Raw genomic sequence first — 26,766 nt, 5'->3', positions numbered from 1 at the left:
CCGCCGCCCTTCCGGGGCCCGCCCGCACCGCCCGCGCCGGCGGCCGGAAGTGGCTGGTGGTGAAGCCATTCCGGCCGCCATCTTGGCAGCGGGCGGGCTGAGGTTGCGGGTGCGCGCGGCGCCATCTTTGGGCCTGGCACGGGGGACGGCGGCGGCCCCGGCGGATCGCGGGGACACGGCGGGGACACGGAGGGGACACGGCGGCCCCCGGGGGCTCGGTAAAGTCCCTGATCGACCATAAATAACAGCCCTTGGCGGCCCGCAGCGCCTGGGGGATGGCCTGTGGCCCGGCCCCTCTCCAGGCCGCGTCCCCGCGCTCTCCCCGCCGGGGTGTCCGCGGCCCACGGGACGGGGCCCGGGGGGAGGAGGGATGAGCAGGGGTGAGGGTGGAATGAGGAGGGATGAGCAGGGGTGAGGGTGGAATGAGGAGGGATGATATGGAATGAGGTGGGATGAGGTTGGGGTGAGGAGGGTTCCCTGCCCCGGGGGTTGGGGAGGGCTCGCTGCGTGCCCGGGTAGGCCCAGGCGCGGCCCCAGCGGCTCCTTCATAAATTCCCTTATTTCCAGGTCAAACCTTCTGTGTCCCTGTTGTAGCAAAGCCTTTAAGGGGCATCTCTAATGTAGTGATCCCATTGCTGCCCATTCCCCCGGGGAGCTCCAGGATGTAACTCGGGGTGCTCCAGGCCCGAATTCCTCCTCCAGGGGGTTCAAGCAGCCGGGGCTGTTCCGGTGGGTTTTGCTTCCCCAGGGTCGGAGCTCGGAGGTTTCTGTTTCCCCCCAGGTTGGTGTTTGTTCTGGGAACGCCAAAAGGGTTTTTTTATTCCCCTGTGGAGCCTCCAGGGTGTCTGAGGGATGAGCGCTGGGGCCACATCCCGAAATAAAGCCGGTTTATTTGGCTGTAAAAAAGGAGATTTCTGGGGGACAGAGGGGTCTGGAACGAAAACACAACACGGGGGTGAACTGGGCACACACTGGGCTGAAGGTGCTGCTGGATCTGCCCAGGAGGTCCAGGAAAAACCTCCTGGTGGAGCCTAAAATGGCATTTTTCCAAGTGGGAAATGGGGGTGACTAAAACATTTCAGTGAGGAGGGGGGACTTTCACAGCAGGGCTGAGTTCAGAAATGGGAAAAGAATGAGAGGATTTTATTGAATTATTCCTGTCTTATCCAGGAGGGGCTGTGTCAGCTCCCTGGAGCTTGGGATTGATTCCTGGTGCTGTTTGAGGAGGAGGAGCAGGTGGAGAGTGGGTGAAAAGGGGGTTAGAACTTGGAATTCCTGGGGCTTTTCCTTCCCTGGCACTGGATAAAAGGGAGGGTGAAACATCCAATATTATTGTAAGGAATTAAAGGCACAAATAGAGCAGCAGGGGAGACTTTTCCAGGGAAATTCTGGGGCTTTAAAACCAAAAATTCCCCTCGGAGAGGTGCAAGAAAACTCATTTCTGGGGTTTGTTGAGGTGCAAAAAAGATTTGTTTCCTTCTTGCTCCTCGATCAGAGGCAGGGGAGGAAAGTGGGAAATGAGGGAATGGGATCAGTTCTGGACCAGGAAGGGGAAGCTGCTAAAACACACTGGACAGACTTTCACTGTATTATTTATTTTCCCTTAAAATATACAAAGTTTATGTTGTTTTTTCATGTTTTTCCTGACCCTCAGCTACTGCATCAGAAGTTATTGTAATAATTTTTCATTTTTTTTTTTCCAAAATGGGTTTGAAATCTCTGAATACAAACATTTTACCAAAGTTCTGGACAAAAAGGTGTTTAAAATTCTCACCAAGCTTTTCTCAGAGACCTGCTGAGTGCTCCAGAGTTACTCATTTTTATTCAGATTTTCTGGGGTGACTTCAGTTGATTTTTGCCACTTTAAAGAAAAACAGTTTCAAATTAACCTTTTTTATAATTAAATTACCTGTTTGGAGTTTAGAACTTTGAGGGTTTTTTTTTTCATTGGGGTTTTTGGTTGATTTTTTTTGTTGTTTTTGTTACAGTTTTGTTTTATTCCCATTCCTTAAACAAGATCCACCCAAAGTCTGAACAGGAATATGGAAAACCAAACGTGGAATTTGGAAAACAAACTGCTGAGCTGGTTTAGTTTAAAGGAGCTCCATCCAAAGGGATTCTTTTCCCCCCAAGGTGGTGGGTGTGGGAACGTTGAGTTTTAGGAATGTCTCACTTCCCAGGAAAAGGAAATGCCACATTCCAGACTGGGAATTCCTCCTGCTTGGTGTTTGAAAGGCCCTTCATTCACTGAAATTTAATTTAATTCCCAAAAGTAAAACACTTGGAAAAATGTGTCTCCTTGAACTTCCACATGAAGGAACTCTGGGAATTTTTAGAATCAGATTCCAAGGAATGTGGATGGCACAGGCCAGAAGTGGATAATCCCATGGATGTGGAAGAAGGGAAGGAAATCCTGCACTTCTCTCCTGGTTTATTCCCTTTATCAAGCTGTTAAAAACCAATAACTCACATGAGAACCCAATTTCTCCTCTCTTTATTTTAGATTTGGGAAAATCCCCTGCCAAAAAAAATCCGTGGAAAATTCAGTAGTGTTTGTGTGAGTAAAAGGTTCCAACCATGTATTGTTGATCTCTAAGAACAACTTAATTCAGTTTTGCCCCCAGGAGTCCAAAATCTTGGCACAGGAATGTGCAGTGAAAGGGTCAAATCACTTTTATTTGAATTTCAGCTGATCTGGTTGCAGGTGAAAAAAAAACAAACAAGAATCCTAAAAATCAAATTTTATAAGAATATAAAAATAAGTGTGTGATTTCACATGGAAAAAATTGCTGTTTAATTTAGTTTTAATTCAGTTTTGCCCCAGGAGTCCAAAATCTTGGCACAGGAATGTGCAGTGAAAGGGTCAAATCACTTTTATTTGAATTTCAGCTGATCTGGTTGCAGGTGAAAAAAAAACAAACAAGAATCCTAAAAATCAAATTTTATAAGAATATAAAAATAAGTGTATGATTTCACATGGAAAAAAATGCTGTGGCTCAATAAAATCAGGTTCTGGTGGCACCAAGAAACCATCAGCTGGATGGGAGCATTCCCAGGGGATAATGATGGATGTGTGGATTAGGGAAGAGCAGATTTGCAGTCTGTGATGCCAAACCAAATTGTTCCCTCCAATCCCAGCAGTTCCCAGCCCGTGGTTTCCATGCAGCCCTGCCATTCCCAGCGGAGCATTCCCAGCTTCCCGAGGCTTGCTGTGTCCCTGCTCTGCCCCGTCCTGCTCCTGGGGTGTCTGAGGGGATGGACACCCTGGGGGTGTCTGAGGGGATGGACACCCTGGATGGACACCCTGGGGGTGTCTGAGGGGATGGACACCCTGGGGGTGTCTGAGGGGATGGACACCCTGGGGGTGTCTGAGGGGATGGACACCCTGGGGGTGTCTGAGGGGATGGACACCCTGGATGGACACCCTGGGGGTGTCTGAGGGGATGGACACCCTGGATGGACACCCTGGGGGTGTCTGAGGGGATGGACACCCTGGGGGTGTCTGAAGGGATGGACACCCTGGATGGACAGCCTGGGGGTGTCTGAGGGGATGGACAGCCTGGGGGTGTCTGAGGGGATGGACAGCCTGGGGGTGTCTGAGGGGATGGACACCCTGGGGGTGTCTCTCCCCTGTGCTTGGACAGGTGTTGGTGCTGCTCCCACAGCCCAATAACCCCTCTCAGCCCCCCCTCCAACTCACACCCGAATATTATGGAGATATTTCATTTTCCCCCAGTTTTCTCCAGGTGGGAGGCTTTGTCTGCAGCTCCATGTGTGAAACAGCCCCAGACTCTCGTTTGTGCTCTGCCTTTATTCCCCCTCCTTTGGGGTGTGTATAAACACAGCTGGGTTTATACACACAGGGTGGGTTTGCTGTGCAGGTCATAAAGGTGGGGGAAGGTTTTTGTGTTTTCTTAATAGGTGAAGAAATCTTGGAAGACCAGAAATTGCAAGTTACTGAATGTTAAATTATTAACCAAAAAAAAAAAAAAATTAGAAATTCCCCAGCAGTGGAAGATGGAGCCTCATTTTTGCAGCCACTTTGAATCCCAAGTTCATCTTTAAATGCGCTGGGGCTTTTTTTGGTGGTGTGTTGGTGGTTTTTTGGAAGAGCCAAATAACCCTGGCTGTCTCCAGGCTGGCAGGATTCCAATGGACTTGCTTCCTCCATTAGTTGTAAGATGTTTAAGAGCACATCCTAAGTGTGAATTGTGGATGAGGTTCCCCTGGCAATGTGAGAAGGAAAGTTCTTTCTACCCCTTTGTTATAAATTGATGGACTCAAGTGTTGGTTCGGCCCAACAGGAGAAGGGACTGGATGGCTGGGAAGAGCAAAGGCTGTGCTGAAGTTGTCCAGGTGGGTGATCCCAAAAATCCACAGGGGTTGGAGCAATGTTCACTGGGTCACTGTGTTTGTTAGACAGTGTTAGTTAATTAATCATGTCATAGTTCAACTGTCTGTCATTGTCCCTTCAAGAGATGGGATGTCATTAAGATGGGATGTCATTAAGATGGGATGTCATTAAGGAGTGATATTAATGTGATATTATTGAGCTGTAAGAGTAAAATATACCATGATTATTACTATTGTTTTTATGTGTGATTATTAAGGTGTAATTTCAGATGTAATATTGTGAATATCAATTATATTATCAATATATCAGTGTCAATTATATTATCAATATATCAGTGTCAATTATCAATATATCAATATCAATTATATTATCAATATATCAGTGTCAATTATATTATCAATATATCAATATCCATTATATTATCAATATTTCAATGTCCATTATCAATATATCAATGTCCATTATCAATATATCAATATCAATTATATTATCAATATATCAATATCAATTATATTATATCAATATCAATTATGTTATCAATATATCAATGTCAGTTACATTATCCATATCAATTACATTAGTGTCGATTATAATTTTCTTCATTATTAAGGTGTAATTTCAAATGTAATGTTAGAATATAAATTATATTATCAATATATCAATCTCAATTATATTATAATAGATCGATATCTGTTATATTATCAATATATCAGTGTCAATTACGTTATCAATATATCAATATCAATTATATTATCAATATATCCATGTCACTTACATTATCCATATCAATTACATCAGTATCAGTTATAATTTTCTTCATTATTAAGGTGTAATTTCAAATGTAATCTTAGAATATAAATTATATTACCAATTTATCAAATATATTGGTAATATAATTCATATATATTGGTATATATAGTTCATATTATATTATCAGTATATCAATGAATTATCAATATATCAATGTCAATTATTTTATCCATATCAATATAATTAATAATTTAATGATATTTTTAAGAAGTGTCTCACTTTTGCCCTTACAGCCACACACTGTTTTTAATCTGCTCCAAAATGTATAACTATTATTAAACTCACAAATATCTGACAAGACATTGTCCCCTCAAGAGATAAATTTGACTGACAGAAAACAGCAATAAAAATGTTTCTCTCAGTTATTTCTCACTTCCTCACCCCTTTCTTAGGGTTACTTTTAAAAAGAAGATTTCACTGCTAAGCCAGAAGAAGACTTTGAGTCCCAGAAAGTGAAGCCAGTTCTTGCCAAGGCTGGAGGAAGAGCCTGAGAGCAAACCCTGCGAGCTCATTCCAAGGATTCCTCCCAAGGATTCCTCCCAGGGATTCCCACAGTATGTCCAGCCAGGGAGACGACTGCTACTTCTACTTCTATTCCACCTGCAACAAGGTGTGTCTGGAGCCTTTCCCGGGGGGGTTTGGCTTTTCCCTGCTTAGTTTTTAGGGGAGGAGGGGGACGAGTGTGAGGAGACACACAGACTGCTGGTGACAGAATTCCCAGACTGCTGGTGACAGAATTCCCAGATTGCTGGTGACAGAATTCCCAGATTGCTGGTGACAGAATTCCCAGATTGCTGGTGACATAAATTACCAGACTGCTGGTGACAGAATTCCCAGACTGCTGGTGACAGAATTCCCAGACTGCTGGTGACAGAATTCCCAGACTGCTGGTGACATAAATTACCAGACTGCTGGTGACAGAATTCCCAGACTGCTGGTGACAGAATTCCCAGATTGCTGGTGACATAATTCCCAGATTGCTGGTGACAGAATTCCCAGATTGCTGGTGACAGGATTCCCAGATTGCTGGTGACAGAATTCCCAGATTGCTGGTGACAGAATTCCCAGATTGCTGGTGACATAAATTACCAGACTGCTGGTGACAGAATTCCCAGACTGCTGGTGACAGAATTCCCAGATTGCTGGTGACATAATTCCCAGATTGCTGGTGACAGAATTCCCAGATTGCTGGTGACAGAATTCCCAGATTGCTGGTGACATAATTCCCAGATTGCTGGTGACAGAATTCCCAGATTGATGGTGACATAAATTACCAGACTGCTGGTGACAGAATTCCCAGATTGCTGGTGACAGAATTCCCAGACTGCTGGTGACATAAATTACCAGACTGCTGGTGACAGAATTCCCAGACTGCTGGTGACAGAATTCCCAGATTGCTGGTGACATAATTCCCAGACTGCTGGTGACAGGATTCCCAGATTACTGGTGACAGGATTCCCAGATTGCTGGTGATAGAATTCCCAGACTGCTGGTGACAGAATTCCCAGACTGCTGGTGACAGAATTCCCAGACTGCTGGTGACATAATTACCAGATTGCTGGTGACAGGATTCCCAGATTGCTGGTGACAGGATTCCCAGACTGCTGGTGACAGGATTCCCAGACTGCTGGTGACAGGATTCCCAGATTGCTGGTGACAGGATTCCCAGACTGCTGGTGACAGGATTCCCAGACTGCTGGTGACAGGATTCCCAGACTGCTGGTGACAGGATTCCCAGACTGCTGGTGACAGGATTCCCAGGTTCTGCTCCCAGCTCTGACGGGGTGGGTGTTTCCCAGGCTGGGTGGGTTTGTTTGGCTGCTGTGCCTGACGTGCTGTGGTTGCAGGGGGACAGCTGTGCCTTCCGCCACTGCGAGGCCGCGCTGGGCAGCGAGACCGTCTGCACCCTCTGGCAGGAGGGGCGTTGCTTCAGGAATGTCTGCAGGTTCAGGCACATGGAAATCGATGTGAGTGTTTGCACACCAAGGCACAGCATGTTCAGTGCTGTGGGTGGGGGAATGTGAAGGGAAGTTCCACCCAGGTTGGTCTCTTCTCCCAGGCACTCAGCAATAGGACAAGGGGGCACGATGGGCTCAAGCTCTGCCAGGAGAAATTGAAGTTGGAGAGCAGGAAAAAATTCTTTCCAGAGAGAGTGCTCAGGGCTGCCCAGAGAGGGGGTGGATTCCCCATCCCTGGAGTTTTTTAAACTGAGATTCGCCGTGTCACTGAGTGCCATGATCTGGGAAAGGGACTGGAGTTGGACCTGATAATCTCAGAGGTCTCTTCCAACCCAATTGAGAAGAGCAACAAGGCTGGAGAAGGGACTGGAGCACAAGTGCTGTGGGGAGAGGCTGAGGGAGCTGGGGGTGTTCAGCCTGGAGAAGAGGAGGCTCAGAGGTGACCTCAGCACTGTCTGGAACTCCCTGAAGGGAAGTTCTGGCCAGATGGGGGTTGGTCTCTTCTCCCAGGCACTCAGCAATAGGACAAGGGGGCACGATGGGCTCAAGCTCTGCCAGGGGAAATTGAAGTTGGAGAGCAGAAAAAAATTCCTTCCAGAGAGAGTGCTCAGGGATTGGAATGGGCTGCCCAGAGAGGGGGTGGATTCCCCATCCCTGGAGGTTTTTAGACTGAGATTGGCTGTGGCACTGAGTGCCATGATCTGGTAAAGGGACTGGAGTTGGACCAAGGCTTGGACTTGATGATCTCAGAGGTCTTTTCCAACCCAATCCATTCTATGATTTTGTGATTCTGTGGATGTGGCACTGAGTGAGAATCCACCATGTCTTGATCCAACCCCACTGTGATCACCAGCCCAGGGCACAGAGTGCACAGAGTGCCCTGGGCTGGTGATCACAGTGGGGTTGGATCAAGGGTTGGACTTGATGATCTTGGAGGTCTTTTCCAACCCAATCCATTCTGTGATTCTATGAATGTGCTTTTACATGATAGATTTACTTGCTTTAAAGGGATATTGGTTACTAGGAGGGGAGTGGGAGGAGTTGGAGGAGGAAAAAATCAATTCCTAAGGGATATCTCTGCAAGAAATGTTTGTATTGGGTGCTGATATTATTTCCTTAATCAGAGGTGAGAGCAACCACAGAGATCACACAGCCTGAATGTGCTGGAGAAGGGTGGTGGGAAACAACCTCTGAGAGCTGGGCTGGAACATGGCCTGGCAGGGCCTTTGTGCCCTGAATTTCTCCAGATGACATTATCCTGACCTCTTGGAATAGTACAGGGAGGGGAGGAAAAAGATGGAAGGGAACCAATGCTCTGAAAGATAAACTCAGGTAGATTCAAACTGAGCATTTGAAGGCCTTTTTCCCTCTGAGTAATCCCATTATTTTGGGATTTATACTAGTTTAACCCTGAATTAATGTGTCAGACTGGCCTGCCTTTTCCAGCTGAGTGACAGGAAAGCAAAGCCAGACAATATTTAGTTGTTCCCCCCTACACCAACTCTGTTTATATGCCCTGGAATATATTTAGTGAGAAGCTGACCTTTGGAATGATATTTCAGCACTGCCCTGGTGCTGTGTGTGATATGCTGTGAAGTGGAGTCTCTCTGCAAACCTCAGGAAGAGGTGCCTGAGCTTTGGTTTCTGTTCCTCAGAAAAAGCGGAGCGAGATCGCCTGTTACTGGGAGAACCAGCCCGGGGGCTGCCAGAAATCCAACTGTGCTTTCCATCACACCAAGGGGCGCTTTGTGGATGGGCTCTTCCTGCCCCCGAGCAAAAGTGAGTTTCCCACGTCCATTTTCTTTATTTATTAAATATTTAGTTGTGAATGTTGGGGAAAATACTGTTGAGGCTCAAGGAACTGAGAGCAGGGAGAAATCTGCAGTCGTGGCTGTCAGCTGAATGGAGGGTAATTCTGGTTTTTAATTGTTTTTATGCTCAGCCCCTTTGTGATCTTTGCCTTTCAGGTTCCTTTCCCCTCATTTAATCCTTTCTGGGTGGGGAGATGGGTGTGTGAGGGAAATCACATCCATGGTGTAGGCAGGGTGGGGAATAAGGAAACTAAATTCAGTACCCAGGTGGGTTTATCTTATCTACCTTCTCTGTCATATCTGCAACACTGGGGTCAAAGTCTGACATGGCCACGTGACAGATGGTCTCCCTTTCCTCAGCTACACTCCCCAGCCCACCTGAGTCTGCAGAAGATGATGTGAAAATGGCTCAGATGTCACTGCAGCAAAACAAACTCTCTGTGCAGTCCAACCCCTCCCCACAGCTGAGGGGGGTGATGAAAGTGGAGAACTCAGAGAATGTCCCGAGTCCTACACACCCCCCTGTGGTCATCAATGCTGCAGATGATGATGAGGATGATGATGGTGAGCATTTTTTACTCATTGAAAGTATTTTTGCTGTAAATGAGTATATAAATCACATAATACTTGAATTTTGTAGTGGTTAAAACTACAAACAAGAGTCTGGAGTCCTAAATATGGGTTGAAGTGTCACTGTATGAGCTGCATAAACATGAACAATCTTGTCTAATCTGTGCTCCATAAATTGATAGGTTTATTTTTACCTTTCAGACCAGCTTTCTGAAGAAGGAGAAGAAACTAAAACACCAGTCCAGCAACCAGCCACAGAAGCCCATAATGGATTGAGGCTGATTTCCACCAGGAAATCCAATGCTAATGCAAAGCAAGGTATTCCAGCAGCTGTGGGAGGATGGACTGGGAGGAGAATTTGACTTTTAAAAGCAGTGTATTCTAGAAACAATAGAAATGGGGTCAGTGAAGGGGGTCATTCCCATCTGATCATGTTGTATGTCCTAAGGAGGTGAACTCCTCCTTGTTTGCTTTTGTGGAACAAAATAGAGCCACAGCATGGAGTTTAAATGCCTGCAGATGTGTCCTTTCAGACATTGTGCAAATGGCAGAGGAATCTTTCATCCCTCTCCATGACATTAATGCTTCAAACTGCAGATTTTACCCTGTAGGATGGGGGAGGGTGAGGGAAGGTGCCAATTTCTTACCAAAATACCATCTGTTCTGGTGCTGCTGTAGCTCCTGGGGAGTGTTGACAGGGTTGATTCAGAATGCTCTGGGGAAGTTCTGAGCTGTAAGAAGCTTGAGGATCTGTGCTCCTCAGCACGTGCCTTTCAGCCTCAGTCTCATTAACTGCTCTGTGCTTCCAGATGACAATTTAAATTTTGGAATAAAAACACTCGAAGAAATCAAATTGAAGAAGCTAAAGGAAAAAGCCAAAAAACAAGGTGGTGAGTTAATATCCCCTGTTTTCCTGTCCTTCTGCCTTCTGTTCACCTTATCTTTGTTTTTAATCCTGGTATTACCTGGATAGCTGGAATTTGCTGGGGAAGGAGGTTTTTTGCACCATTGGGCTGACTCTGGGAGGTGATTGTTGCAGCTGAGAGCTGCTTGAGGGACACACTTCCACCTTTTGTTGGGGGCCTTGAGGTACTTTGGCATGGGAGCTGTTTTCTTAAGCAGCTGGTGTTCCTGCTTGGAATTCCAAGGGCAAATCCAAGGGAAGTTGCTCATCTCTCCTATTTACTGCTTGTTTTGCATTTGGCAGTAATGAAGAATTTGTGTTCTTGGTCTTTGTGATGGTTCTGTTGTGGTTGGTTGGGTTGTTTTCCTAAACATCCTTATTTGTTCCATGCCCTGATCAGAAGGTCCTTCAGGAGTTGCTGTGGATTCACTCCAAGCTCGGACAATTCCTGTGCCAGAGAAGGAAAACGTCCGGACAGTGCTGAGAACTGTGACCCTCTCCTCAAAGGAGGGTAAGAGTTTCCATCCCTTGCCTCCTACACCAAACATTTAAGTAATAATTAAGATAATTCACACATGTTGTGCCACCTTTTCTAATTAAAACCACTGTATCCTTAAAGGCTCTGATTGTGTTGGAAAGCTTTGGGATTTGTAGGTGCTGGATTTGTTACACTGCAATAAAAGATCAAGAAGAGTTTTTTGACATTAAGCCATAACTAATCATACCACATCCTTCAGGCTCTCAAATGTGTTTAATTTGACTTTCAGTTGGAGTTGTAGAAGTGCAGGAGCAGCAGGGAGATCCTGAGTCTGATGGCCAAACAAGTGTGAGACTGCAAATGAGCAGTTAATTAAAAGTAGGAGTAATGAAGGAGAAGGATGGAATTATACAGGTGGCCAATTTTTGAAGCATTGAAGAGACTGACAGTGGCAGTTCTGTGGTATGAGGCTATAAATTCCTTTTAAAGAAAACAAACCTGTAGAACCACCTCTGCTCACATTCATTCATTTGTTACGGGCTTTGGCTACCAAAGGAGTGTCATTTTTAGGAGATGGGTCAAAGGATGATGCTTTTACTGGCTGCTGGTTTCTGTGCACTGAGCAGGTCATTCTGTGTTTTAGGAGAGGATCCTGTGATCCACCTGAATCTTCCTGACAGGCTGGGAAAAAGGAAAGCTCTCACAGGTGAGAGCTTTTTGTGAGCTGCTCTTTGAGTGCCCTCACCTAAACATGTTGATATTTAAAGGAATTTTTGCTATATGAGGGAAGAAAGTACATTATGGGCAAATTGTGTTAGCAGCTAAAAGGCAAATACTAGCAAATAAACCTGGAAGGATTGAAGTTTGTGGCTGACTGTTCTAAGATCCTCCTGTGGGGAAACATTCTGAAGGTATTTCTCCTTTTGTGTCTTTCTGAAGCTGGAAAGACTTTCCTCCCACTGAGGCGGAACGTCGCTGACAGGCTGGGCAGGAAGACAGAGCTGCTGGAGAATGCTGAGAAAGCCCCAAAGAGAGGCACAGGTACCAAACACACCTGCATTTCACACCCACACTTTCTATTTAGGTTTTCTGTCTCTCCTTTTGGTGGTTCTTTTTGCCTGTTGGTTGAAGGCTTGAGGTAATTCTGAATCCCACTGCAGTGATCTCCTGTCTCATCTCACTAAATCAGAATGCAGTCTCCCTAACTCTTTCTGTTCTGTTCTTTTAGTTCAGCTCCTGAAATCCCTGAAGGAGAGGCTGGGACAGCCCTCTGAGCAGAGCAGTACAGAGACAGGTAATAACTGGATATTAAATACACCTTGCCCTTTTTTATTTCCATGAACTTTCATACAGCCAGCCCTAAAAGTGAATTTTTAAGAGCTGCTGCTGCCCCTGCTGGGTTGCTGAGCTGTCCTGAGGCTGCTGTCAGAGATGTGGCTTCCACATCTGTCTCATCAAGGTTTGATGCTCCTGAACCATCAGAAGCTGCAGTTACTCACACACAAGTAGAACAGAACCATTCCCAGGAGCAGGAGTTTGGAGTGCCCACAGAGAGACATAGTCTGAGAAGGGAAAAAATAAGTGGCTCTGGTTTTCAGAAGTCAAGTGGCTTAAAGGTGGAGGAGGAGAATGTTACTGTTAATTGGGATTGTTCAGCCTGCAAAAGAGAAACTTTGTGGTGATCTAACTGTGCCCTTCTAGTGCCTGAAGGGAGCTGACAGGAAAGGTGGAGAGAGACTATTTACAAAAACCTGGAGTGACAGGACAAGGGGGGATGGCTTTAGCCTGGCAGAGAGTAGGTTTGGGTTGGATACTAGGAAGAAATTCCTCCCTATGAGGGTGGGCAGGCCCTGGCGCAGGGTGGCCAGAGAAGCTGTGGAAGTGTCCAAGGCCAGGCTGGATAAACTTGGAGCACCCTGGGCTGGTGGGAGGTGTCCCTGCCCATGGCAGGGGTGACACTGGGTGATCATTAAGGTCCTTTCCCACCCAAACCATGCCATGATTGTGCAGGTGCTCCTGTCCCAAGATGCATCTTGAGAGTGCTCAAACCCCCTTCCTTAGTGCTGTGACAAATTTTGGACACTTAACATTTTGTTGGAGTCTCTTTAACTGTTGGTGCCTCTCTCTTTCTTGCTGATGCCAGGCAAGGCTGCCAAGCCCATAGAGGAGATCCGTGTGAAAACCCTGGAGGAGATCCGGCTGGAGAGGGCGAGCCAGCGGCGCGCGGAGCCCCCGGCCAAGCCCCCCGGGGAGCCACGGAGGGGGGAGGAGCCCGGCCCGGGGGCCAGGCCGGCCCCCCCAGTGCGCATCAAAGCCCTCCTGGGAGCCCTGGCTGAAAAGAACCACAAGAGGGTGGAAGAAGAGAAGGGAAAACCAGAGGAGTTCCCTGCCAAGCCAAAAGCTGAGGGTGAGCCCAGGAAGAGCACTTCTGCTCCAGCTGTGCCCGGCAAGGTGCAGCTGGCAGAGCCAGGCAGAGCCAAGCCGGCGGGAGAAGTGCGTATCAAAACCTTGGAAGAGATCAAGAGGGAGAAAGCTCTGCGGATGCAGCAGAGTGGGGAGAACGTGCCAGCTCCTCCTGCACAGCCTGAGCCCGCCCTCAGAGGGAGGAAACTCCTGCGGGTCACAAAGCTCATAGGTAAGGAGGTACCTCCCTCGGGAAGTGCTTTCCCTCTGGAATAAACTGGGTTTGCTGAGGATACTCTTCACTTTTTCCTTCCATCCGTACTAGAGGAGAAGAGTTTGAAGGCTCCAAAGTCAAAAGGACCATGTTATTTTCCATGAATTACATGACAGTTTTCTGTATTTCCCACTGGAAAATTCATTCTTTGATGAGCTTTGTAGTCTTTAACCTCTCTCTTGTTTTTTCTGCCCTCAGTTTGTGGTATGGGATGTTCCCTGTGCTGAATCCAAAGTTACATTCCTCTTTGAAATATGTGTTGGTTATTGATGTATGTGTGTTTGGGAAGGTTTTTAGCAACTTTGTAATATGAGGGCATTAAAGATCTCAACGTTAAGATTATACAAACCACAGAGAATAGACGGAGGGAGAGGTGAGATGCTTTAGCCTTTCCCTTTGTCTTGTTCTAGACATGATAAAATAAATACACACAGAAAACCAGGTTTCTGTACCTCTGCTGTATACATGACAAAATACTTAATTTTCACTTTTGCTTGTTTTAAAGCACCTGGAAGAGAAGAAAAAATGATAGTGGAGTTGAACAAACCTTCTCCAAAAACTGTCTCTGCACCTGCAGAGGTGAGTCCATTGTGAAGATGAACATATATACATATATATACACACCTACACAAAATTTCTGTTGAATTTTATCATGTTTTGTTTGTATGCTCATAAAATTATAAAATTTCTGATCTGTTTTGTCATGTTTTGTTGGTAAACTCACTGCCTGCTCTCAGCTGGAAATCCTTCCTATCTTTCCTCATTTGGTAATTGCTGCAGTGAAGTCCTAAGTCCTGTCACTTCCAGGCAGCATCATAATCCTCACTTTTAATTAATTAATTAGAATTAAATTGTGGAATTAATCTGATTATACCTCACAATGAAACCTGTCAACACCAGAGGTTAACGTGGGAAGAATGTTTTTGTTCTCAGTGACTTTCTCTGGCAAACTTTTAAGGATGTCTTAAAACTCTGAGCTGAGTATTTTAATGACAACGCACGGAGCTTTGATTAGAGGAATGCAGGCTGGATGGGGGAGCTTGTGTGCCTTTATAATCCTTAAAAAGAATGGGTAGGTTGCAGTGAGTCCTCTCCATTAAAGCAGCTTGCTGTGTTGGGGATTGCAGGCTTTTGAAACGTTATTGCCAGAGCAAAGCAGGGATCTTGTTACAGGCAGCATTTTACGCAAAAAATGTTGGATTTCAGTGGTGCCACATGGAGCCATTTTGGAGGGATTGCCACCCAGATTTTCATAATGGAACCTCCATAGGTTTTTGTCCTATTAATCCTTTTCTTGCATTCTTTTTTCCAGCCCTCTGGTCAGAGTGCAGCTAATTCCACAGTCCAGGTGAAGAGCCTGGAGGAGATCATGTGGGAGAAGCGGCAGCTGAAGCAGCGCCAAGAGAATCTTCAGAAGGAAACAGCTGCTGTGCCAACTCCAGTGGAAAAACCAGCCAAGGATAAAACTCCACCATCAGGGAGCCCTGAATCCACTGTGGTTTCAGGACCAGCTTATCAGCTTGGGAGGAGGAAATTGGTGAAACCTCAGGAGGATGGGGTGGGAAGCCCAGAGAAGGATCCTGCTGTGTCTCCAGGGAAAAGGGCAGCTCAGCCTCTGGAAAGGAAAGCTAAAAGTGAGTGTTACCTGAGGGCACGTTATTGAGAGAGCCCTGGGGAGAAGGGCTGGGGGGATGGTTGATGGAAAGCTCAGCATTTGCTGGAATCCTGGGAACTGACCAAATCCTGGGCTGCATCCAAAGGAGTGTGCCCAGCAGGGCATGGGAGGGGAGAATTCCCCTCTGCTCTGCTCTGGGGAGATCCCACCTGGAATACTGTACCCAGTCCTGGTGCCCCCAGCATAAGCAGTACATGGAACTGGTGGAGCAAGCCCAGGAAAGGCCTCAAAGATAAGGGGACTGGAGCACCTCCCCTATGGAGACAGGCTGGGAGAGCTGGGGCTGTTCATCCTGGAGAAGGCTGTGTGGTGACCTCACAGCACCTTCCAGGACCTGAAGGGGGTACAAGGAAGCTGGAGATGGATTGTTCATCAGGAACTGAAGTGACAGGACAGTGGGGAATGGTTTCAGACTGACAGAGGGGAAATTTAGGTTTGATCCATGGAAGAAATTGTTCCCTCTCTGAGGGTGGGCAGGCCCTGGCACAGCTGCCCAGAGAAGCTGTGGCTGCCCCATCCCTGAGAGTGTTCCAGGCCAGGTTGGATGGGGCTTGGAGCAACCTGGGCTGGTGGGAAGGTGTCCCTGCCCGTGGCAGGGGGTGGTACTGGATGACCTTTAAAGTCCATCCCAACCCAAACCTACTCTATGATTTATGATTCTGGAACTATTAAGAACCTGCTGGTTTTTTGACTCGAGGCAGAGCAAGACTTTATTACTTTTTTCTTCCTTCTATTGCAGCCAAATCCAAGGCGTACCTGAAGCATTTGGATGGGAAAGCCACGTCCTCCCCACGGCAGAGCCTGAAACGTCACGGCACCGAGAGCCACCCCCCTGCCGTGGTGGCCGTGAAGCCCCTCAGTGCCACCGGTGGGGACACCAAGGAACCTTCAGCCAAGAAAGCAGCTGCGGTAAGGACAGTCCTGAGCCAGCCCCGGGTCCCCAGGGCCAAATCTTACCCTCTTCTGGGAGAAAAGGTGCAAAACTGGAATGTTCTGTGGGTTTCTGTTCCTGCCAAAGCACCTTCCTGCTTTTGATTGGATGAATGGCAGCATCTCCATAATTCTCTGCTTTCTCTGTAGTATGGAGGATTTTATCCATTAAATGACAAAAAGTCCTTAAAAAAGACCCAGTCATTAGTAAAATTCAAGGTCATACTCATTTCAGGAGGTGTATTTTGGTTCAAGCTCCACAGTGTCAGAGGAGAAGCAGCAAAGGAACAACCTATGGCTGCATTTTACCTTGGTGTCCTAAAAGCTCTTCCTTCTCCCCAGGCCGTGGCTCCTGCTTTGCCAGAGGACAGCCTGGTCTCCATACCTCGGAGGGAAAAACCCCAAACCAGGTAACAGCCACACCTTGTCCCTTTTTTTGACCTTACACTCTCATGTGAAACAGGTGGGTTTGTTCACATGTGGAAAATCTGAGTTTTGAGGCAATTATTGCCAAAATCCAACCAAGGAATTATATGAAATAATTTTTGTAGCAGCAATGCTTATGTAGGTTATTTTCTTAAAATGCTGCACTTGGGCACAGCTTTTCAGTGGCTTTTTGGGTTTTCTGAGTGCCTGCAAAAGTTCACTTCTTTTCCTTTTTATGGTCAAATTAGTAAAGGAGGAAAAGTCTCTCTGGCTACAAATTCTGCCCTTTCATTCCCAGTCTCCAGGTGTCTCTTCATGGATAAATCCCTAAACTGCCAACTGTGCCTGCTGATCCTGGTTAATTGAGTCACAATCCCTGTGTAAGGTCGAGATGTAGGAGGGTTAAATTCCACATAAGGAATGTCACACACTGATTTTTTTCCCTCTTCCTTGCTCCTCCCAGCCCTGATCTCCACCTTGGCAGCCAGGCAGACTCCCTGGCACAGTCAGAGGTCTCCAGCTCAACTTCAGCTTCCTCGGAAGTCCCGGTGAAGATGCGCCGTCTGAGCTCCACAGGCTCTGCCAAAGCACCTCTGTCTATGGAAGATGACTTTGAGAAGCTCATTTGGGAATTCTCAGGAGACAAACTGGAACCAGAAATCGACCTGGACCCAGGGAAGGACGAGGATGATCTCATTCTGGAACTCCGTGAGATGATTGACAGCTGAACTGCACCATCTTGAAAAGAAAAAAAAAAAAGCCACAAAAAAAACCCAACACCAAAAAAACCCTCATAATAAACCCATACACAACCCCCCAACCTGTATATTTTGTTGGATACTTGGAGGTGATCCTTTTCCTGGCTGAGGCTGAAGGCTCAGTTGGACTGGTGGGATTAGGCAGGATCTGCACTCAGTTGTCCTGATTTCAGTGGCCCTTTCCACACGGAGAGGACAAAGCCCTTGGGTTTTTTTGGGGACACAGAGATCCCATCTCCAAACTGTGGTGGTTGTGAACAGGTTTGCTGATTCCATGATGTCCTGAAGGCTTCAAAGGAAAACTTCCACCTTCCTCCCCGTGACACAACCCAGCGGTCGCCGCATTTCAGCGCTTTGTGTTCGGATTCCTTGGACAGTTGGTACCCAAAGCCTGGAGTTACTATGTCAACTCTTGAGTTTTAGTGCTGTATGCTGTCATTTTGACTTTAATTTGGGGAATTAATGACAGTGTTGGGGAGGGAGGGAGCAGATTAATTAGTATTTTGGACCAAACATGCTGCCAAGGGCGGTGGCTGGGGTGTGTCCATCCAGCCTTACTTTGAATTATCAGGGTGCTTTTTCCTGATGGGAACAGGATCCTGGGGTGGGCAGCCAGGATTCCTCTCCTCGTCTGCAGTAAATTGGGAAAGGAAGGATTGGTTTAAGTGCCTCTTGGTTCCAAGGATTGCTCCCCTGAGCTGCCGACCCTTTATCCTGCTGAAGGAATTCCTCACGCCGTGACATCCGCCAGCACCCGTCTTAGTGCACATGGAATGACTTTGGGAGAGAGGGAGAGGGCATGGAAGGGTTTCCCCCTCACTGCTTCCCTCCTCCTGCTCTATCAGCCCGTGGAGACGGGATTTGGTGTATCCCATGGTTTCTTGTAAATATTTTTTTCTTCCGTTTTATATTTGTATTCTATTTAAGGTATTAAACGTAGGCTGGTCACCTCTGCCCGCCCTGCTCGTGTCTGTACAGACCCAGTTCTGGTTTCTATGTGTGTTTTATTTAAGGAATTGTATTAAACATAGTCTGGTTGCCTCATCCTTCCCTGTAGCTGAGTATTTATAAATAAAATGAGGTGCAGGAGCAGGGGCTGAGGGGCTTGGGGGCTTGACCAGGACAGGGATTGTCCCCCTGTGACCCCTGAGGCACCTGCAGGGCTGGACACTCCAACCAGGAGGGACATGGAGGGCCTGGAGTGTGTCCAGAGAATGGAACAGAGCTGGGAAGGGGCTGGGGCAGCAGGAGGGGGTGAGGGAGCTGGGGGGGCTCAGCTGGAGAAAAGGAGGCCCAGGGGGGACCTTCTCCCTTCCAGGAGGGTTGGGCTCTGCTCCAGGGAACAGGGACAGGAGAAGAGGGAATGGCCCGTGTTTGCACAAAGGTGTCATGGTCACTGCTCCCCTTCCCTGTCAGCTTTTGGGATGGTTCATGGCATTCTGCTCAGACACGTGAGCTGCTCACTACCTGTGCTATTTCCTGCGGAAAAAATCATCCAAAAAATCCCTCCCTCGCTGTGGGAATGCAGCAGGATGAACCTAGAGGGGACAAACCTGGCTTGCATTAGCCCACCAGGGACAGGTTGGACATCAGGAGGAATTTCTCCATGGAAAAGGATGGGGCTCCCTGGGAGGTTTGGAGTCCCCATCCTTGGAGATGTCCAAGGAACACTCAGTGCTCTGGGCTTTTTTTTTCCAGCCCTGACGGTCTGACCTTCTTAAGCCATCACCTGTATGCAAAGAAAGATCCAGCGGGGATTCCCTGCCCAATCCCGGAGGGATTTCCCGCCCAATCCCGGCGGGATTCCCTGCCCGTTCCTTTCCCCGCCCATCCCGGCGGGATTTCCCGCCATTCCCGGCGTGTTCCCGCCCCCCGGCGCGGCCGAGCCGCGCATGCGCTGCCGCCCCACAGTGCAGCGGGCCCGGCTCAGCCATGGCGTACCGCGGGCAGGGCCAGAAGGTGCAGAAGGTGATGGTGCAGCCCATCGTATCCTGCACAGCCCCGGGGGAGTGCGGGGGAACGCGGGGGGACCGGGCTGGAGGCGGGGCAGGGCACGGGGGGCGCGGGTTCCACCCCCGGGAGCCGCGGGATGCAGGCCGGGGATCGCGGGTTCCATCCCAGGCCTTGGATCGTGTGTTCCATCCCCGGGAGCCGCGGGATGCAGGCCTGGGATCGCGGGTTCCATCCCCAGGCCTGGGATCGTGTGTTCCATCCCCGGGAGCCGCGGGATGCAGGCCGGGGATCGCGGGTTCCATCCCCAGGCCTTGGATCGTGTGTTCCATCCCCAGGCCTCGGATCGCGGGTTCCATCCCCAGGCCTGGCATCGCGGGTTCCATCCCCAGGCCTGGCATCGCGGGTTCCATCCCCAGGCCTTGGATCGTGTGTTCCATCCCCAGGCCTGGGATCGCGGGTTCCATCCGCCCCGGGATCGCGGGTTTCATCCCTGGGGGTCTCTGGTTTGATCCCTCCGGGATTTTATCCCCCGGGGGTCGCGGGTTTCCTCATCAGCGTCGCGAGTTTAATGCGCTCGGGGGTTCCATCCCTCGAGGGTCTCGGGTTTCAGCCCCGATTTCAGGAGGTCACAGGATTCATCCCCAGGGCTTGGGGGATTCACCCCTCGGGGGTCGTGAGTTTAATGCCCAGGAATGGGGAGTTTCACCCCCCGAGGATCGTGGGTTTCACCTCCCGAGGATCGTGGGTTTCATCCCCCGGATCGAGAGTTTCGTCCCTGGGGGTCTCGGATTTGATCCCTCGGGGATTTCATCCCCCGGGGGTCGCGGGTCCCACCCCGGGCTGTGTCCCGGGGGGTCTCTGGCCGTGCTGTGACCTTAACCCTCCCCTCCAGAACCTGATCTTCCGCTACCTGCAGAACGTGAGTACCTGGGGGTGGTGCCTCTTCCCAACACCCAACTTCAATCTTTGTTCCTCTTTAAAACCCTTTGAACTGTGAGGGGAACGAGCTCTGGTGCTCCCTGAGCACGTGGCCTGTGCTGCCACACCTGACTGGGCACTCAGGGTTAAAAATCCGGGTTTCCACTCGATTTCAGTTGAACTGAAGAACTCACAGTCATTCAGGGGGGTGAGAACAGCTCAGCGTTTCTTTCCCTCAGCCAGGAATTACCTTTGTGTCAGGTGTTGGATCCTGCAGTGCAGTGTCTGGGATGTTTTCCCAGAATGGTTTGGATTAGGAAGGTCCCTGAAGACCCTCCAGATCCACTCCCTGCCATGGGCAGGAACACACTGTTTGTTTCCTTGTGACAATTAAAATCTCTGCTGCCCTGTGTTTAATAATTAAATATTATTAATCCGTATTTCTTGGCAGTTATTATTATTTAATTATTATTAATTATTGACAAAACAGCCCAAACCCTCAAAAATACCAGAGACTCCTCTGAGAGCTGCAGTGGCTGTTGGAGTGAGGAGCCCTTGATGCACAGGAGGGAACAAACTGCTTGGGGTGTTTCTCTTCCTGTTTCACTCTCTCCATCATTTTTAGAGATCCAGGATCCAGGTGTGGCTCTATGAGCAGGTGAACATGAGGATAGAAGGCTGCATCATTGTGAGTATCAGTGTCCCCTTGCCACTCCTCTTGATACTTTTGGGGGAGTTTCAGGTTCATAAATCCATTTCTTCCTTCTTTTTCCACTGTTTTCTGAGAATGGGAGTGGAAATACTTAATGTTCCTCCAGTGGACAGTGGGAATTGCAGAGCTGAGGAGAGTTTGTGTGGGGGTTGCTGAATTTCAGCTCCCTGACTGTGTTTGGTGCTGTTTTCAGGGCTTTGATGAGTACATGAACTTGGTGCTGGATGATGCAGAGGAGATTCACTCCAAAACAAAGTCCAGGAAGCAGCTGGGTAGGTCACAGTGGCTGTGGAACCTGAGAGAGCCTGGAATCCAGGGGTGGGAGCCAGGGATCCAGGGGTGGGAGCCAGGGATCCAGGGGTGGGAGCCAGGGATCCAGGGGTAGGAGCCTGAAATCCAGGGGTGGGAGCCAGGGATCCAGGGGTGGGATCCAGGGATCCAGGGGTGGGAGCCAGGGATTCAGGAGTGGGAGCCTGAGATCCAGGGGTGGGAACCAGGGATCCAGGGGTGGGATCCAGGGATCCAGGGGTGGGAGCCTGAGATCCAGGGGTGGGAGCCAGGGATTCAGGAGTGGGAGCCTGAGATTCAGGGGTGGGAGCCAGGGATCCAGGGGTGGGAGCCAGGGATCCAGGGGTGGGAGCCTGAGATCCAGGGGTGGGAGCCAGGGATCCAGGGGTGGAAGCCTGAGATCCAGGGGTGGGAGCCTGGAATCCAGGGGCGGGAGCCTGAGATCCAGGGGTGGGAGCCTGAGATCCAGGGGTGGGAGCCAGGGATCCAGGGGTGGGAGCCTGAGATCCAGGGGTGGGAGCCTGGAATCCAGGGGTGGGAGCCTGGAACCAGAGTGGGGGGTCTGGAAATCAGGTGTGGGAGCCTGGAACTCACTTATGGGACCTGGAATCCAGGTCTAGGAACCTGAAGCTCATGTGGAGCAGACACTGGGCTCAGTTCCTGCTGTTTCCTGAGCTGGTGGGTGTGTTCAGTGTGCAGGAAAAGTGTCTGTGCCTGAGACCAGGTCTGGCGTTTCAAACAGCTGTAACAAATCCAGGCTGGAGGGGGTTTGGAGCAGCCTGGGCCAGTGGGAGCTGTCCCTGCCCATGGCAGAGGGTGGAACTGGGTGATCTTTAAGCCAACTGAAGCCATTCCAGAATTCTGTGGTCTCTCCAGTGCCTGTTTCCCTTGTGTTGCAGGTCGGATCATGCTGAAAGGGGACAACATCACCCTGCTACAAAGTGTTTCCAACTAGGATTGGCTGTTCCTCACTTCCAGCAGTGGCTGGAATGCTCTGGAGTGACTAAAGTGTCAGTGGGAGCAGGACTGGGCAGTGGGGAGGGATTTGTGATAACTGGGGTTGTGTCAGAGGTGGAAACTGCCTGTTCCTCTGGGGGGGATTTGTTTTGTAGTTTGATGATGTATTTTGCAAATAAACGTTTTTCACATTATCTGTAAATCTTGTTTTCAGTCTCAGGGTGTAGAGAAGAGTGGCCAAAGCAGCCTGAGAACAGGCAGGAGCTTTGCCTTTGTGCTCACAGGCTGCAGGGAGAGTGAACAGGGGAAAAAGGGAAGTTAGGGATAGAAATGGAAGCTGGAACATGTGGAATAAACCAGGATTTTGGAGGTCCCCTGCATCTGCTGCCTGTTTCATCCTCAGTATGCCAAGTGAGGCTCTCAGGGAAACAGGAATGACTGTCCTGGTAAATAATTCAGGTGTTGCAGGGCTGTAAAATTCCCCTCCCTCCATCATTACAGACAGGAGGGACTTGATCTAAAACTCAGACTACTCCATGTAATTTTGAAGCAATTATTTTTCCAATAATATATAACTTTTTCACTAATACTGTGTGCTTAAAAACCCCATTTATTTAATGCAGAAAAATAAATAGAAAAAATTATAAAAATGTGTTTAATTTGCTCTGCTGCTGAGCTGCAGTTTATCCAGTGAAATAAAAGTGGGAGCCTCCAGGGTGAGGCTGAGCACGTGGCTGGCACAGAGAAGAGATGGACAGGAGGAGAAATGGCTCATTCTTATCAGCCCTGCTGCTGCCAGCTCCAAATTGTGCACTTTGAGTCTCTGTGATGCCTCCAGAGCTCCTCTGCTCCTTGATACGATCAAATTAGCGCCGCTGGACGTGGATATTGGAGCAGGTTGATGACGGGAGGAAGGAAGTCCCGGCTAATCAGCTCCGAAGCATCTCCGATAAGGTCCCAAAATAGTCCCTAATTATGTGCGTGGGGGAGCTGCAGAAGGAAAGAGGCTCCCAGCAGGAAGCCATGAAACTGCAAAAAGGCTCCAGGAGAGCCCTGGATGTCCAGGAGGAAACACAGCCCCATTGTTTGAGCAGCTCCCGGCGCTGGAGCCTTGTGGTCCAACAACAGCTCCTGGGCACGGCCAGCCCAGAGACAGGGCACAAAAACAATCCCTGCCCAAGAAACACTTGTCTGTCCTCCTAAAAACCGCAGGGCTGACTCATCCAAAGGCTTGCGGAGTGTTTTAACCCTAAATCCTCGCCGAGCTGCAGGCGGGGAGAAGGTGACTCGGGAGCTGCTCCGCCTGGGAGCCCAAATTCCTGCGGGATCGGGACGGAGCGGCTGCCAAAGGGTGCGCTGGACAGAAGAGGGAGCTGCGGGCTCGGCTCCTCCAGCCCCTCCAGCCCGGGCTGGAACGCGCAGCTCCCCGGCAGCCCCACCGGCTCCCAGAAGACCTGGACGGAGCCGAACTGGGCGGACTGGTGCGGGGTTTGCTCTCCATGGTCCGGCCTGGATGTCCCGGGCAGCAGCAGCGCCTTCCCCTGCGGCAGGAGGGGATGAGCAGTGGAAGGTTCTGGGTGTGCTGAGCAGTGAGGAGGAGAAGGCAGAGTGAGTGATTCCCCTGGGGCTCTGTGTGCAGCAAACCCCCTTCCCTCCGGCTTTCTGCTCCTCCACGCCTCTTGTGTTTGCTTTGGCCAACTGGACTTTTCCATAGCGTGCAAATCCTTCTCCCTGCAGGGCAGGGGGTGTGGGGGCAGCGGGAGGGGGCTGGGGGGCTGTAAAGTCTGTTTTGGAGGGAGGTGTTGTGTTGTGGCATGACCAGGAGTGCCCAGAGTGCTGGACATTGCAGGGGGATGTCTCATTGTGGCACAAACCCCACTCTGGGGCATTCACACATCTCTGGGAATCAAAATTCCTCTGGTGGGACTTGCTGGGGGGGGTCTTACCTCTCCCAGCACTTGCATACCTGTCACAACCCCAAATCCAGCCGGATTAGACACCATCTCACCATTTCCAAATGTCTGTTTTATAGAAATAGAGCTGATTTTTCTTAGAAATGGAGTGATTGAGACGTGTTTCTGCACTCCTGATGCACAGACAGAGCTCCTGGGCTCCTCCCTGGCAGTGCCAGGCAGGTGAGAGCCCACTCACACCCAGGTGGGGCTCTGCAGTGTTTGATTTTTAATCTCTTTGCACTGGAAGGTGCTTTGAGCAAATATTTGTGCCTTTTCTCTGCCTGTGGCTTTGGGGTTCTGGAAAAATGCTGCTTTTCTTCCCTCTTGCACTTGGGAATTGCTTGCCCTGGCCCAGCCCAGTCTTTTTGGGGGCTGAGCTCTCTGTGCTTGTGAAAGAGCCCCTGAGGAGGGAGGCAGAGGGGTCCTGTTGTCCAGACAGGATCAGTTTGTGGTTCCTTGGTAGGACTTGATGATTTGCAGGATGATTTTGTGTGTTTGAACCTCAATCCCTGAGCTGCCTGCAGGTCAATGCAGTCCTGCTCAGGCTGTGTGGGATGCAGTGGGATCCATCCTGGGCAGGACAGGGGGTTGTGTTGGCAGGAGCTCTGCCAACACCTCCTGGGGCTGGGGCTGCTTCTGAGCTTGGGATGCCTCCAGCAATTCCCATCTTTTCATGCCTGTAACCCTCTGGGTGTAAAGCAAGTACACAGGGAGGAGTGGGGGTGAGGCTGGGTGGGGTTTAGGAGGGGAAAATCCCCTTTGCCACCACCTTTGATCCCACAGAATTCCCTTCTCCCACAGCCTCTCCACCCTGTGCTTCACTGCACGTTATCTGGGAACTTATTCCAGTGCTGGGATGTTTTAAGGATTGTGTGCCTAAAAATAATAGTTTGCAGCAGACAACAGTGGAAGGTCAAGGACTCAAAGGGGCTTAGAAACTGCCCTGGGGGCACCATCTGAGTGTGGAAAATGTGTGTGGAGGAGAGAGGCAGGAGCTGGGGGGGAGCAGCCTGAGAGCCCTGTGCTGCTTTCCCAAATTCCCTGCCTGTTCCTGTTCCAGCCCCACATTCCCTGCCTGTTCCTGTTCCAGTCCCCACATTCCCTGCCTGTTCCTGTTCCAGTCCCCACATTCCCTGCCTGTTCCTGTTCCAGTCCCCACATTCCCTGCCTGTTCCTGTTCCAGCCCCAAATTCCCTGCCTGTTCCTGTTCCAGTCCCCACATTCCCTGCCTGTTCCTGTTCCAGTCCCCACATTCCCTGCCTGTTCCTGTTCCAGCCCCAAATTCCCTGCCTGTTCCTGTTCCAGCCCCACATTCCCTGCCTGTTCCTGTTCCAGTCCCCACATTCCCTGCCTGTTCCTGTTCCAGCCCCAAATTCCCTGCCTGTTCCTGTTCCAGTCCCCACATTCCCTGCCTGTTCCTGTTCCAGTCCCACGTGGGGATGGGACTCTTTGGGATTGTTTTCTGCCATTTCCCCCGTGGGCAGTGAAGCTGCTCCTCTCTTTGCCTGGGGGTCGGTGCCCACCACGAGCACATCGGATGCCACGGGGAGAGGAGTTTGCTGAGCAGACATTTTGCCCTTTTTCCCCCCAAATCCTTGCAGAAATCCCCTGCAATCCCCACAGGACTCCCCAACTGGCTGCAGCAGGTCCTGGGCTGTGCCCTGAGCTGGCAGCCCACACACAAGGTGCCCAGCATGGCAGCCCCCCCGTCGGGCCCCCTCACATTCAGACCCACCAGGGGCATCATTCCCATTGTTTGTAACATCTCTTGGAAAAATGAGTCATGGGCGTTGTGCCTGCCCTCAGCGGGGCCGCTGTGCCACATGAGCAGCAGCTCCGCCTGCCCCCGCTGCCTCCTCCCAGTGCCCGCGGCCCCTTCCCGCTCCCAGCGCCACTGGTGGCACTGGGACTGCTCCATCTGCTGCTCCTCCTGCCACTGCTAACCTGGGCTCTTGCTCAGTGTGTTCCCTGATCCCCCTGCGTGGAGCTCAGCCCGAGGTGTTGTCCCAACTCCACCACCCAAACCCCCATTCCCGGGGGGGGGTTTCATTCCAGCTGTGCCCAATTTCCCAGCACAGCCAGACCTTGGGGTTCTGTTCCTCCCAACACAGGTGAGGAAAATAAACTGCCCAAGTCCAAATCTGTCTCTTGTGTCACGGTGGGGAATGGACTGGGGGTTTGTCCCATGATCCCAGTGTGTTTAGGGGGACATTCACTGCAGGCTGGGGGGGTGGGGGTGGTAAAACCAACACAAGGGGCAGATTTGGGCTTGGGCAGTTTATTTTACTCACCTGGGGGTGTTTATTAAGGCCCAGGTCCTAGTCTGGGTCCTAGTCCAGGTTCTAATCCAGGTCCTAGTCCAGGTTTTGCCTGGCTCACCAGAAAGGTGACAGAACAAGGAGGAATTGTTTGAACTGGCAGAGGGCAGGTTAGATGGGATATTGGGAAGAAATTCCTCCCTGGGAGGGTGGGCAGGCCCTGGCACAGGTTGGGCAGAGCAGCTGTGGCTGCCCCATCCCTGGGAGTGCCCAAGGCCAGGCTGGACAGGGCTTGGGGCAACCTGGGCTGGTGGGAGGTGTCCCTGCTCATGACAGGGGTGGCAGTGGGTGAGTTTAAGGTCCCTTCCCACCCA

At 49.9% G+C, this 26,766-nt stretch overlaps 2 protein-coding genes across 4 annotated transcripts; both read left to right on the top strand.

Annotated features, from left to right (window-relative positions):
• The first annotated feature begins 103 nt into the window (after positions 1-103).
• Positions 104-18,334, top strand: ZC3H11A (zinc finger CCCH-type containing 11A). Of its 3 annotated transcripts, XM_071578906.1 has the most exons (18): positions 105-218; positions 4,305-4,356; positions 5,557-5,774; positions 7,012-7,131; positions 8,778-8,901; positions 9,294-9,497; positions 9,705-9,821; positions 10,313-10,393; positions 10,808-10,918; positions 11,529-11,591; positions 11,825-11,926; positions 12,114-12,179; positions 13,029-13,520; positions 14,068-14,141; positions 14,875-15,196; positions 15,977-16,146; positions 16,510-16,577; positions 17,057-18,334. In XM_071578906.1, exons 3-18 carry the CDS (start codon positions 5,721-5,723, stop codon positions 17,319-17,321), a joined length of 2,433 nt encoding a protein of 810 aa, XP_071435007.1. In that variant the 5' UTR covers positions 105-218; positions 4,305-4,356; positions 5,557-5,720; the 3' UTR covers positions 17,322-18,334. The 3 variants fall into 3 exon arrangements, with proteins under 3 accessions (XP_071435008.1, XP_071435007.1, XP_071435006.1); XM_071578907.1 differs by having other exon boundaries at positions 104-4,356; positions 10,313-10,390; XM_071578905.1 differs by having other exon boundaries at positions 105-4,356.
• A 901-nt stretch (positions 18,335-19,235) lies between these two features.
• On the top strand, positions 19,236-22,373 carry SNRPE (small nuclear ribonucleoprotein polypeptide E). The gene is made up of 5 exons (XM_071578582.1): positions 19,236-19,337; positions 20,197-20,223; positions 20,848-20,910; positions 21,128-21,206; positions 22,122-22,373. The coding sequence occupies exons 1-5, from the start codon at positions 19,284-19,286 to the stop codon at positions 22,175-22,177; spliced, it is 279 nt and encodes a 92-aa protein (XP_071434683.1). The 5' UTR covers positions 19,236-19,283; the 3' UTR covers positions 22,178-22,373.
• The last annotated feature ends 4,393 nt before the right edge of the window (positions 22,374-26,766 follow it).

This window comes from Pithys albifrons, chromosome 28 (genome assembly GCF_047495875.1).
Source record: "Pithys albifrons albifrons isolate INPA30051 chromosome 28, PitAlb_v1, whole genome shotgun sequence".
In the NCBI taxonomy this organism is placed as follows: Eukaryota; Metazoa; Chordata; class Aves; order Passeriformes; family Thamnophilidae; genus Pithys; species Pithys albifrons.
The sequence above is the reverse complement of the archived record's forward strand: the minus strand, read 5'-3'. Positions and strand labels throughout refer to the sequence as shown.

Excerpts from the sequence above, each read along its gene's own strand:
- SNRPE (XM_071578582.1), top strand. The coding sequence starts at position 19,284 with ATGGCGTACCGCGGGCAGGGCCAGAAGGTGCAGAAGGTGATGGTGCAG. Across the intron at positions 19,338-20,196 it reads AGGTGATGGTGCAGCCCATC|AACCTGATCTTCCGCTACCT; the intron begins GTATCCTGCACA and ends CCTCCCCTCCAG. Across the intron at positions 20,911-21,127 it reads GGATAGAAGGCTGCATCATT|GGCTTTGATGAGTACATGAA; the intron begins GTGAGTATCAGT and ends TGCTGTTTTCAG.
- ZC3H11A (XM_071578906.1), top strand. The coding sequence starts at position 5,721 with ATGTCCAGCCAGGGAGACGACTGCTACTTCTACTTCTATTCCACCTGC. Across the intron at positions 12,180-13,028 it reads GCAGAGCAGTACAGAGACAG|GCAAGGCTGCCAAGCCCATA; the intron begins GTAATAACTGGA and ends TGCTGATGCCAG. Across the intron at positions 13,521-14,067 it reads GCGGGTCACAAAGCTCATAG|CACCTGGAAGAGAAGAAAAA; the intron begins GTAAGGAGGTAC and ends CTTGTTTTAAAG.